The sequence below is a fragment of the Thermobia domestica genome, chromosome 5 (assembly GCF_964235325.1).
Source record: "Thermobia domestica chromosome 5, izTheDome1.hap1.1, whole genome shotgun sequence".
Lineage (NCBI taxonomy): Eukaryota > Metazoa > Arthropoda > Insecta > Zygentoma > Lepismatidae > Thermobia > Thermobia domestica.
The window spans coordinates 235883353-235897042 of NC_137458.1; the positions used below are offsets into that span (position 1 = coordinate 235883353).

Consider the following 13690-nt stretch of genomic DNA (forward strand, 5'->3'; position numbering starts at 1 on the left):
AAAAAAAAAAAAAAAAAAAAAAAAAGGAGCTGTCGGTTCCTAACACTTTCGACTTCCCTTCAAAGCACTGGATGTCGATTGTTGTCAAGGCTTACCCCCTGCCTACTTTGGACCCTCCCTGAAATCATGGTGTATCTGACAACTCTATTGAGAGCATATTTGAGAATTATACCCTGTATAGAATACCCTGCACACCCATTGAAAATTGATGTAATATACATTTTTGGATTTTGTATGCGTGACTTCCTTTACGGTGATAAGGACCATCATCCACAGTTTCTGAAATTCGAAATAGCGCCTATTGAAATTTAGCTTCTTTGCGATTTTGGACAGCCCTAGCTCTGAAACTATGCATTTTTCGCAATAGGTCCATATGAACGTTTTCTCTTATTTCGATGTGAGGAATCACCTCTTACAGTTTGTCGGTATAGCTCATTAACACCCTGTATATTATTAAGCCATTCTAGTAAGCAACTTTATAGTATCGAAATGTTATTTATCTGGGATGGTTTTGTGTTAATAAACGGAACAATAAAAGTAACTTTATCGTAAGTTGTAAATATTGTATCATATACGAGTCAGGCCCCAAATCAAACGTGTCCTTTTGCTATTGTAAATGCAATTATCATCATTAATGAATTAAAAGGTAAATATTCATACAAATAGTTATCACGACATTAAATAAATGACAACTTTGGAAGAAGTAGCTATAAGAACGGGCTCTGAGTCTTCTATCCAGTGTTATAATGTAGATTCTTGAATATTTGACTCTTTCATGTCTAGAGTGTATTATTATTATTATTATTATTATTATTATTATTATTATTATTATTATTATTATTATTATTATTATTATTATTATTATTATTATTATTATTATTATTATTATTATTATTGGGTTTGTTTTATAACATGTGATGTGTAACGTTACTATTAGAGTATACCACAAAATAGGAATGATAGCATCTTCTCCACATAAAGGCTTGTTATTATTATTATATTTAGTAATATAACAGAAGTAATACATGTTGTCTTTGTAATCTTTTACTTACTGCAGGTGTCTTGGATATTAGCGCAGCCTAAACGGGATAGATTTCATTTTCTCTCAAATTTGATTAATTCAATTTAGGTTTTGAGATTTTGAACTCTGTGAAGTTATTAAATTACTCGGAATGTGATTAGACATAAATTAATTTTCGAAAATCATGTTAATGTAATTAGAATGATTGGTTATGGCAATTTCATAGCAAATTGAACGTTAACCATTTTGAAAGCAAACTTCTAAATTCAGAGAAGTTATCCAAATACATCAAATATCTGGATATGGTGACAGTGGAATTTTAATCTATCAAAATGAAACAATAGATATTATTGGACAAAGTAAAATAACACAGGTCTGAAAATCATATTGGCAGTTAAGTAAATGGCTCTTTAACTAATTAGACATTTATCCCAGGGAAGAAATCAATTTATTAAAGAAATCCAGCGGAAACTTCTGGTATGAACCAATACATGCCAAAACTCAAAAGATTTACACAACAGAAACAATATATTAGAACAATGAGATTAATTTCGATAGAGGAAGAGTTAAACAAGAAATAGAACATATTTACGAGGTATGTTCAAAAAATATCGAACCTTCGGTCGACAAAAATTCAGATACATATAGTGACTCTAATCTCCTTCAAAGTAGTTCCTTTGTGACTGAACGCATGTTTTGGAATAGTGTTGACTGCATCGTTGAATTTCGCGTAATGTCTTCCGTAAGGTCCAATCGGCTTCCTTTCAGTGTTATTTTCAACTTCGGGAAGAGCCTGAAGTCACATAGTGCCATGTCTGGATAGTAGGGAACCTGACAAAGCACTAGAATGCTGTGTGTGGTTAAGAAAGTCTAAATCTGTTGAACCACTTCTTGGTCCGGAAGATGCTCATGACTTCGTCCACGAATGCCTATTGGATCTTGTGAATAATCTTCACTTGAGTAACGCACTGCTTAAGTCTTTCCGTTGTTTGGTACAGATTGCAATTTTTATCAGGGCTCACTACACGTCCGAATTCAAAGGCTGACGCTTTCTGTGAGCGAACATAAATTCATACTTGGACAGGAATGTCCCTTACGCACGTCCCTACTTCATTTGTTTGCGTGAGAAAAAGTAGGATTGTTCGATATTTTTGAACACACCACATATATATTAGACAAACTCAAAGATTATGAAATAAACAGATTAATAAAATTAGACAGAGAAACCTGTGGTTAGTTGTACTACTGCTAACGAACCTTCGGAACTGGAAAAAACAAGTAGTCACTCAACAGTTTCATAGACAGTCACTGTTTCCCAAAATTATAACACATTAAACAGTTTTCTGAGAACACTATATGACATCTGTTCGTATTGAAACGTCACTAATAGGTTACAAAATTATTTAATTGAAATTGAAATACAATCAGGAGTCCACAAAGGTGATATGTGACCAAAAGAAACGTGAGAACTTAGAAGCATATAAGGATAAAACATCCATGTCTTACCTCTTAATACATTTTAACGAAAATGAATATAAAACTCTATAAATCGAAATTTGTACAAATCAAAATGGCAAATAGAGAATAGTTTTCTTTATATACGCATAAAATATTTATTACTCAGCTATTGTAAAGGAAATTTAAACAGAGCTTGGGATAGTATTAGAAGAAGTTGTGCAACAATTACAATAATTCTCACAGTTCTATACATTTTTTTTTTAAATTTTCATAATACAAACAAATTAATAAATAACTTAATAGATAGATGCATAATTTAGCAGTCAGTTATTTTGTCGAAAGTAAGTTTACAGTAAAATATTGTCCAATAAAAGTTGTGTAGTAACAATATCTGTACAAAAACAAGCAAAATATAGTGCAACTACGAGGGGCGTTTGATATGTCTGAGACATTTCAGGAGATGACACTCCAATCGCAGGTTTCATTTTGTAGTAGAAGTTGACCATCTTTAAGAAATAAAATAATTTTGATTATTCTTTTGTTTGTATTACTGTTTTTGAGTGCGCTGTAAATTATATAAATCTTCCTTTGAATAACCAATAAGTGTATCTCGAAATTTGCTATTTTGAGTTAACATTGAAACCTTATATGATTCTACAAGATCTACCGATCATTCCGGCTTCTCATCAATTCGTTTTGTCAGGATGGAACCTCCGCCGCCTATGATACTTATAGACTTTTACTATAGCGATCGGTAGATCTCGTAAAATATAATGTACCGTGTTAAATCAAAATCGCAATTTTTGAGATATACCTATTGGTTATTCCAAAGAAGATTTATATAGTTTAAAGTACTGTCAAGAACAGCTTAAAAAAAAGTTTCTTTATTTATTGAAGATGGTCAAATTCAACTACAAAATAAAACCTGCGTTGGTTACTCCAACGACGAAATTTATTTTTAGTATTTGAAATAATGTGAAATAAAAAAAAAAAAAAAAAAAAAATGAATTCTGTATGCTGACTAAGCTTTACTTTTTGCAATAGAAACTATTAAGGAAACAAGACTAAATCTTGAAAAGTGTTATGGAAACTTTGCTCCGTCTCATTGAATGATGCAAAATTGGTTTCTAGACTTTCGTTGTGCTCGTATGAGCACGAACGATGCTGAGCATTCCGGACATCCAGAGGTCACACTTGAGATAATGGTAAATACAATTCATTATATTATATTCATGATATGTGAGGTAGGTAAAATTGTAAACATCTCTGTTGAATGTGTTCTTGATCTTCTTGAATATTTAGGTGTAAGGAAGCTTGAAGATGGGTGTCACGGTTGCTCACTGTAGACCATAAGCGGAATTACATAATCCTTTCGGGACAGTGTTTGGATGTGAAAATACAACTTAAGTGAGTTTTTGAGGTGTTGTATCACTGTTGATCAAACTTTGATACATAACTACCAACCAGAAGGCGATGAACGGAAAAGAAATGAATTTCACCTGGTGAACGTTCTCCAAAACAAATAAGAATTGTTCCATCTGCTGGCAAAGTCTTGGCAACGATATTTTAGGGTTCCCATAGCATTGTTTCCATCGACTACCGTGGAAAAGATAAAGCTATTACAGGTCCGTACTGTGTCTTCTTATTAATTGTTTTTACAAAGAATTGATGAAAATTATCTCATTTAGCGAAAAAATTCTCCTTCACCAGGTCAATACTCTGACCGACTTCTGCAGTTCCGTAGCCAAAACATTCAAATTACAGTACGAAAGTCAGATTTGGCACCCTCCGAGTTTCTTTTTCTCAGAGACTTGAAAAATCTGTCTCTGTGGAAGAATTTGCATTTGGTGAGGAGATCATGATACACATAAACTCCTAAGGGCATGGACGAAAGTTTACATGCAAACGTGTTATCATTGTGCCAAGGTTACATTTAGCAGTGCAAGTTAGTCTTAGGTATCAAAGTTTCATAGATAGTAATCTTCGTACTGAGCAGGCAGATGTGAGAAGTATGTGGCTGAAAAAAGAAGAGAGAATTTCATTTCGATGACATGTGTATCACCTTTTTGGACAAGTGCTTGTGATGGAAGTTGTCAAACATTTTCAGAACTTTTCACGATACACGATATATACCATCATAAAACGCTATCAAAATGGTCTTCCGGTTGAAGACTTCACGAAGTGTGACCGTCCTGGCAAACTGACTCATAGTGACAAGAGGAAACTGAAGAAACTTGCAGAAAACCGTATTGGGACAAGTGGTTAGAAGCTGGCTGGCAAAATTCGTGTTTCCAGAAGGACAATACTCCGAATTTGCAGAAATCGGGCGAGTAATATTTCAAGTGTCGAAAAGCACCCAAGTATACAGAGAGGCAACTCACTACAATAGCAGGCAGTTCTAGAAAACTTCGTCGTGACTAGTGTTGTAAAATTTCCGGCCTTTTTTTCGGTTTCTTTCCAAAAAAAATTGGAACAAAAGTCTTTGTATTAGTTAGTTTTACTAGTAATAGAACCGTTTCTTTCTTTCTTTCTTTTTATTTTATTTTTTTTTTTTTTCGAAAGCGTGATACTTCCCAACATGGAGTTATCATTTTAGGGAATTTTCGTACACCCTGTATAATATCGTATAACAATGTCAGATAAGAGGTAGAAGTTGTAGTGGTGTAATATTGAGATTTATTTCTTTTGGTAATGTTAGATGGTAGGATTAGGTTAGGAAGTGTTTAGAATAGGTTGGGATTTATTTTGCATTTATTACATATATTTTGTTCATTTCTGCCTTGATTTCTTATATTTCTTAAAGATTTTTAACATATTTCTCTTCATTTTAATCAGTAGAACGCCTTTCCTATCTCAAAACATCCTGAAAGCTCTCCCAGAAATTTCTTCCAAATTTTAATTTAAAAATATCATTCATAAAAATTCTTCAATTTTCAGCCATCCTGATAGAAATTCGTCAAAATTACTCAATTTTAAGTTCATCATTTTCAATTTTGTTTCATATGACGTCAGTAGCACAGATTTACGAAATTATCAATAATTGGTCGCTTTTCTTTGAAGTATCTCGTAATTCGCTCAGTAGCCGATTTTCGTATTATTACGTCACATTGTTATTGTCTGGAATGGCGTCAGTTTCAGGGGAGTAGTAGCTAGATACTGCCCGTCGATTCTTTAAACAAATAGTGGTTAAAACGCTGTTGCAGAACAGAGTTATGCAAAATTAGTTTTGAAAGGTTATTCAGCTGAAAATTTTGCGATTTACCAGCTCAGTTGGACAGAACGGAACGAACAGTGTGAAAATTTGATGAGGCAGCTTCTTGTTGATTTCACCAGCGTGGCGAATGCTGACATTATCTGAATTTTTGAAGTTTAGAATTTTAAATGTTTTGAAAGAACGGCGAAGGTTTATCTTTAGGTAAACCTGTTCAATCTCAAATACACTTTATTCTGAGTCGTGTGAAGCATTTTCCTGGAGGCCTAAAGTGTTAAACTGGGAAAAATGAGGATGGAAGTTTCTCGTTGGTGAACAGAACGTCGTGTGTTGATTCATAAAGGGACAGTAGTTCAGATCTCAAATTGTGTGATTATCCTTCGCTACTGGATAACTGTAAGTAATGTTTTGGTTTTAATCTTGAGTGAACTAAGTGTCAAGAGCTCGAAACCTGCATTGGAGATATTTATTTTAACCTTCAAAATTGATCGAGTTAGACACAATGTCATAATGGTGCGTTTCGTAAAATATATCAGTGTAAGCATGCGCTCGTAATCCCTTCCGTTCCCAAAGGATCTACCTAATTACTAGACAATATGTGACGGCTTAAGTTTATTTAGAAAAGGGGGGAATAGAATAAATTACTGATATAGCGTAAGGATATATTCTATTGGCGTAATTTCGTTTAGAATGACCATCCTATATCAACAAATTCAAAGTAAGCGTAATCTCAGTTATGCAGTCATATTCGTTTTCCTTATTTTATGATTTCAATTGTTTGGCCATGTATTGTTTCTACCCCCTAATGTAAACAGATTGGATAGGAGATAGGAATGACGTTTTCTGGCATTGAATTTATATAATATACATTGATTTTTTTCCCTACTAAAGTATTCGTATGGAAATTTGAAAGTTTATCCCAAAGCTGTACTTTGGCTGGAAGAAGCTGATAAATTGTTTTATTAAGATTTCGATAGGGGCAACTGATTATTTCATATCGTGCTTATTCATTTAGGTGCAGAGGCACAGTAAGTGGCAAATCGCTTTATGATAGTAAACATTGGCCTTGAATGCCAACTGAAAAGTCTTTACAAAGAAAGAATAATTCTGTTCGTGTGTGTGGCGTGAATGCGTTGTAGGTTAGATTAGGTTGATTTCATTTTTTTTTTTTTTTTTAATTTGTGCATGTTAGATTAAGGTTCTCTTGAGATATATGTAGCAAAGATGTGGTGCCTATTAATGCGAGCTGCAGCATACAACTATGGAATTTAGATTTGTTTTTATTGATAAAAATACTAAATACAAATGAATGAAGGCACATAGGCCTATATGTAAACAAAGCAAACAATTCAAAATATATAATACGGAAGTTGATGTGATGTGTGTGGAAAGTAAAAATAAGAATGCCATGTGTGTATGTGGAATTCTAAAATGCTTGGTCACAAGTGGTGACACATACTTGGGTACAGATTAAGAATGGGAGCGTAAAGAGAACGTACCGTTGCTCCCTATCTTATGTAAACAATCTTGAAAGAATACTATGCAGCTTCCTTGAAACAAGTAAAGGCTTAGATTGAATAAAACCTGTTTTATTTCGTATTTCAAAGTAGTAGTACAGTAGAATAAAAAAATCATTTGGTTGTTATATTACAGCTTGATCAGTATTTGCACAATAGTTCGTCTTCCTATTCGTCGTGCTAACAAATCACTAAAGGGATATGATATAAAGGAAATGTTACGGGGAACCCATCGCTGGATATCACGAGTTCTGAATTTTTTTTTATTGTTATTATTATTTTCTAAATTTCGAGTTTCTTTTATATATTTTTTTCTTTCCGTTGCGCAAAACTTCATTCAGACAGTACACACTTTTAGGGCAGGTCTTCTAAGTTACCGATTCTTTCTCCCACGACTATGGAGTGAATGAGTACATCTCTGGTTGCGAGCTATTCTTCTGTGATGGCCACATAGACTTGTAGCTGGTTAAACTGGTGATATACTCAACATAGATGAGTTTCGGGCCTGGGATGGATTTTATCATTTCACTTTGAGGGTGCAACTTGGAGGAAGGAAGTGCGGATATATATTGAAAATTGCCGATCTTAGTGTCGAACCCATAGTTTTTGGGGTTGCTGGAATGAACAGTGACATTTCCGATGAAGCTTAAATTCAAATTCAGCACTGAAACTTGGGGGAAGGGAAGGGGAGATATATAAAATTATCGAAAGTGACTGATATTAGTGCCAAATCCATAGTTTCTTGGGTTGCTGTGATGGACAGTAACACTTTCGATGCTGTTTAAATCCAAATTCATCCCCGCAACTTGGGGGCGGGGAGATATATAAATATGATCAAAAATGACCGACATTAGTGTCGAATCCATAGTTTTTGGGGTCGCTGAAATTAACAGTAACATTTCCGATGCCGTTTAAATTAAAATTCACCCTCTTAACTTGGGGGCGGGCAAGAGAGTATATATATATATATATATATATATAAAAATGATCGAAAATGACCGATATTAGTGTTGAATCCATGCCTTTTGGGGTTCTCAGATGAACATTAACACTCCAGATGCTGTTTAAATCCAAATTCAGTGCCGCAACTTGGGAGAGAGAGAAGGGGTGGATATATAAAAATGATCGAAACTGACCGATATTAGTGTCGAATCCATAGTTTTCGGGGTGGTTGATACTAGTGTCGGATTCATAGTTTTTGGAGTCCCTAAGTTCATTGGTGATAGTTTTGGTGCCCTTTATTCCCAAAATGAAACGTATTCTCGGGTATTCTGCTAGTATGTGAAGAACGGGTATTCTGCTAGTCTTGAATAATAGCAAACAAAAGTTTCACATGTTGAATTCTTAAATATATTTGTCGCTGCTCAAATTTACGCACTTGTGCGGTGTATGTGTGTATATGTAAATAAGATCATCTCTTTTTTGGAGTCGTTCGAAAAATATACAAATAATAAAGAGTGATTTTTATCAGAAAACTAAAAAGTAAAATTAAAAGCCGTTGCTTTAAGTATTTTTCCCGCTAGCGAAATACGTTGTATATATGCTGCAGACACGTTACAGCAAATATGATTAGCATCAGGCGAAGAAATAATTTTAAATTATATTTTCCGGGGTTTGGCAAAGATTTTTCTAAGAGTTCAAAATTTTCGGAAATTTTACACAGCACAAGGAAGATACGTACGAGGGCTGTCTAAAAAGTATCCGACCTTTGGCCAGAAAAATAGTTGCGAATACCTGACAGATTTGGGACCCTAATCCCCTTCAAAGTAGGCCCCTTGTGCTTCCACACACTTAGCCCACCGATCCTTCCACTGCTGGAAACACCGCTGGAAGTCTTCTTTTGGAATGTTGTTCAGCTCCGTCGTCGTGTTCCGCATTATGTCTTCTCTACTCTCAAAACGAGATCCCTTCAGAGGCGTCTTCAATTTTGGAAACAACCAGAAGTCACAAGGAGCCAGGTCTGGAGAGTAGGGGAGTTGGCGAACGGTTGTAATTCCATGTTTGGCTAAGAACGTGTGGATCAATTGGGATGAATGTGCTGGGGCGTTGTCATGATGGACGTGCCAGTTCTTCGCTGTCCACATGTCTGGTCTTTTGCGCCAGACTGCGTCACGGAGTCGCCTGAGAACATCTTGATAGTACTCCTTTGTCACTGTTTGTCCTTCCGGTGCGTACTCGTGATGCACAATTCCACGGGCATCGAAGAAAACAGTCAGCAACACCTTGATTTTGCTTCGCACCTGCCGCGCTTTCTTCGGCCTTGGAGAATCGGGACGCTTCCATTGAGACGATTGTTGTTTTGTTTCTGGGTCGTACCCGTACACCCATGACTCATCTCCAGTTATCACGGAATTCAGATACCCAGGATCAGTGTTGGTGTCCAGAAGGTCCTGTGCAACGTCAAAACGGGTGTCTTTTTGTTCCTGAGACAACAACTTGGGTACAAATTTAGCAGCCACTCGTTTCATGTTCAAATCGTCACGCAAAATTGCATGTGCAGAATCTTTACTCACTCCAACATCTTCTGCAATCTCCCGCACTGTCAAACGGCGATCTGCCATCACCAAATTTCGCACCCGCTCAACAAAAGCTGCATTCCGAGCAGTTTGGGGCCTGCCGCTACGCTGCCCACTCTCCACTGATGTGCGGCCGTCTTTGAATCGGTTGAACCATTGTTTAATTTGTGTTACACCCATCGCATCTTCTCCAAACACCTGCTGAATCTTACGAATTGTTTGGCTTTGAGAATCACCCAGCCTTTGACAGAATTTGATGCAGTATCTTTGCTCAATTCGTCCAGTCATCTTGCGAGAAACACTAAATCCGACGAACACTACCAACAGCACCTCACTTCACGACCACCAGCTCACGACTGGCACACGCGAACGCGGTGAAAAAATTCAAGCATGCGCATTAAGGTTCCTCCTTCCAAAGTGCACGGTGGCGCCGCCTGAGAATCACTACTTTGCGTGGAAAAAATTAAGGTCGGATACTTTTTAGACAGGCCTCGTATCTGCATAAAATATATATTGGATTTTAACATACTTGTATTAATTAAAATGATTCTGGCCCTGTTATTTAACACTTCCCTGCCATAAAACGGTAACTTTGTAAGATTACTTAAGATAATTTAAATGCGTCTATGTTAATTAATTTAGGTAGGATTATATTTTAGTTTCTTTTGTAGCCATAACTCCATTCTATCACGATGCTAACGTTAAAGGAGTGGTGCAAACAAAACTTCTGTATTCTAATACATGAAACATAAGTACTCAATGATCTTAACTGTAAACTAGTAAATATAAAATAGTTCTCATTTTAAAAGCATAATGTAGTAAAATAATCGAAAATTTCAATTTTTTCCCAATTTTTCCGTTTTTTTACAAGCTCGGGAATTTTTTTTTTCTACCCAAAATTTCCGTTTTTTTTTTTTTCAGGCCTTTACAACACTAGTCGTGACATTTTGCATTCTAGCATAATGATCATCATGGCCGATGAAAAATATTTTTTCATTTTCAGGATATGAAGTGCCAGGAAATGGCGGATATTATACTTTCGATATTACGGAAACTGAAAAACTGTACGCTACAAAAGCAAGGAAAATTTGGAAGAAAATACTGTTATGGGAGTCTAGTTCACCAAAGTGTCACCCAACCATTCGTGAATACAGTTAATGGCCCAGCAGTCAGAGCCGATATGTACACCAAGACGTATCTACCAAATTTGCTTCAATTCATTAATACACATCATCGTGATGATAAGTGTGTACTTTGGTCAGACCACGAACCTCATGCAGCATTCTAACAAATAAGATGATTCGTCAACAGTGTCTCCATCATTGTAATAGTATTTTCAATTAATAAACACATTTGCCTGGTAGTAGCGTGTTTTTCTTCGTGTGTTAACTTTCGCCCATGCACTTATTTTGCAGCATTTGACAAATCTTAATTTTTGCAAAGCGTAAAAATATTAGATAGAGTGTATCGAGCTAAAAGAAGACAAGTTGAAAAATAAATTTATTTTCAGTACAATATGTTCATTCAAACCCAGATTTATCAAACGACTCTCGTTAAAAAAAAAAAAAAAAAAAAGTTTTCTTGATTTTTTTCAAACTTGATATTCTTTAAATGTCACTTTTGCATTATTTATCGATAACTTATTTTTTAATCTCTGACCGATCCTACTTAAAATTCTGCAGAAAGTTGTAGGATAAACAGCCAAAAATCAGCCACTAATAGTATCCAAGATATCTGCGGTAAGTTATGATTGGGAAGATTGTAATTACATTTATTTAATAAAATTGTTTTTATAATTCTAGGATAGTCCAGATGTTCTCATCAAACTTTTGGAATATGCTCCATGTACTATATATGATCTGGATGAAAGTTTAAATGCATATAACATAAAATGCTTTTTCAAATATACGTCGTTGGTATATATGGATGGAATCAAGTTATTTGAAATTAACAGGTTAGGAGTAACGTTTTCTTACTTCTCAATTGTTTCTAAGCATATTTCATTCAAGAATTATTACACTAAAATTCAGTTAATATCTGGTGGATATGATAATAAGTAGTTGTATGTAGAAACAAGATATTCGCAAAATAAAAACAAAATGTATTTGAAAACATATAAGATGTATGGTAATTTTTGAATATGAAAGAAATTATGTAAGAAGTTATTTTAACCAAATAGGGTGAGAGGGGAAAGAAAACTCCTATATCTATGACAAATGTATGTCATTGACATAAATAAGTGATTTAAGAAATATATTTGCTCAGACTTGATTTAAGATAGCTGTGTTTATTATTCCACAAAATTATAATAATAATCTCAAGATTAAGTAATGCATTGTTGTTAGATTTCTACATATGTTTACAACATTTACTTGAATATAAAATTCAGGTATCTGAAACATGTATTTCGTATGTGCATGTATTGTATAAAGGGCTGATGTTTTACGTTCCTTGCAATCAGTCTGACAATTATATTCCAAAACAGTGTCTTTAAACCCTCCTTGCTAGTCTAATGATAACGCTCGAGCCTTTGACTCACGAGGTTCTGGTGGTGAACAGTGATTCAGACCTTGCTTTAAACTGTAGGTCCTGTCCTTTATAACTTCGCAACGTAGAACACAAATCAATTAGTTATTGGTACTGTGCAGTGTAGAAGCTAGCAATAGGTAAATTGGAAATTCTCATCATCTTATCAATAATTAATTTCATCATCAGTTTATAAGAGTAATTTCTAATTTCCCAAGGAAACTGTTTTTTTTTTTTTTTTTTTTTTTTTTTTTTTTTTTTTTTTTTTTTAGTCCTGTTAAAATTCGAATAATTCGTCCTTTGATTATTCGTTATTCGATTAACAACAGAAAAATTATTCGAATTATTTTAACAACATTAGTTCACACCATATTACATGACATGTTGCACTTGAGCAAAGTATCAGCAAGATGGGTTTCCCTATTGTTGACGCCTTTTCAAAAACAGCAACGTTTGCAATATGCATAAAGCATTTTGGACCTATACCACAAGGACAAGAATATTTTGTAAACAAATGTGTGACTATGAATAAATAGTGGATGTGCCTATTTGACCCTGAAACCAAAATAATTAGTAAAAAAACATGCCTCCTCTCACAGTCCCGAAAAGGTTAAAGTGCAGCATTCAACGAGAATGGTCATTTTGTCCAGATTTTCGGACCATAAAGATGTCTTGACTGATTACTTACAAGAAGGGGCTACAATTACAGGGGGCATATTATAAGAACCTCCTGTAAAATTTACGGGATGCTATTAAAGCAAAGAGATAGGATTTGCTCTCGAAAGATGTGTTACTGGTAGCAGACAATGTACCGACAGACCAAGCAGCAGAAATACTTATGCTCGCCAATATGGCTATGAACTCTTGCCCCGCCCACTACATTCATTGGATCTGGCTCCGTCGGAAACTTTTTCTTCCCAAATATGAAGAAACATTTGCAGGGTAGACGTTTTGCAAATTATGATATTATTAATGCAGTGGAAATCCGGTTTATTGTACTTCTAGTTCCGCAGACTTCTATCCAAAAGGTATTAACGGACTGATCCATAGATGTGAGAAATGTAAGGCAATACGAGGTGAATATGTAAAGAAGGACGCGTCGTTCGTGGACCAAATTGAAGATCCTTAGTTCATGTCTGTCATGATGAGAGTAGGAAATTTCTGGCTTCCCCTCGTACTCTGTATCGTGTCAAAACTAAATATTTTTTTTTCTTACTAAGTTATGAAGTGTTATTTTGTGCTTACATTATGAATATGTGTAAACTTTTAGCATGGGAATGATTTCACCTTTATCCATTATTCTGAACGAATTCCAATATCAAATAAAAGGGTTATATTCTTGCAAGGCACGATTGAAGAAAGGCACGTGCCAAGTTTAATTAAAATCAGGTGACTTTTATGGAATAGCTCACGTACAGATGCTAATTAAGTCTAATGTTAC

General features: G+C 34.9%; 1 protein-coding gene across 6 annotated transcripts in view; it reads left to right on the top strand.

Annotated features, from left to right (window-relative positions):
* LOC145686461 (ankyrin repeat and SOCS box protein 14-like) overlaps window positions 1-13690 on the top strand; it is a 150709-nt gene that overhangs the window by 73739 nt on the left and 63280 nt on the right. For all 6 annotated transcript variants that reach the window (XM_081759786.1, XM_081759788.1, XM_081759790.1 and 3 more), the window contains one exon: window positions 11526-11677. In XM_081759786.1, the coding sequence (XP_081615912.1) occupies window positions 11526-11677 (152 nt within the window). The remainder of the gene's footprint in view (window positions 1-11525; window positions 11678-13690) is intronic.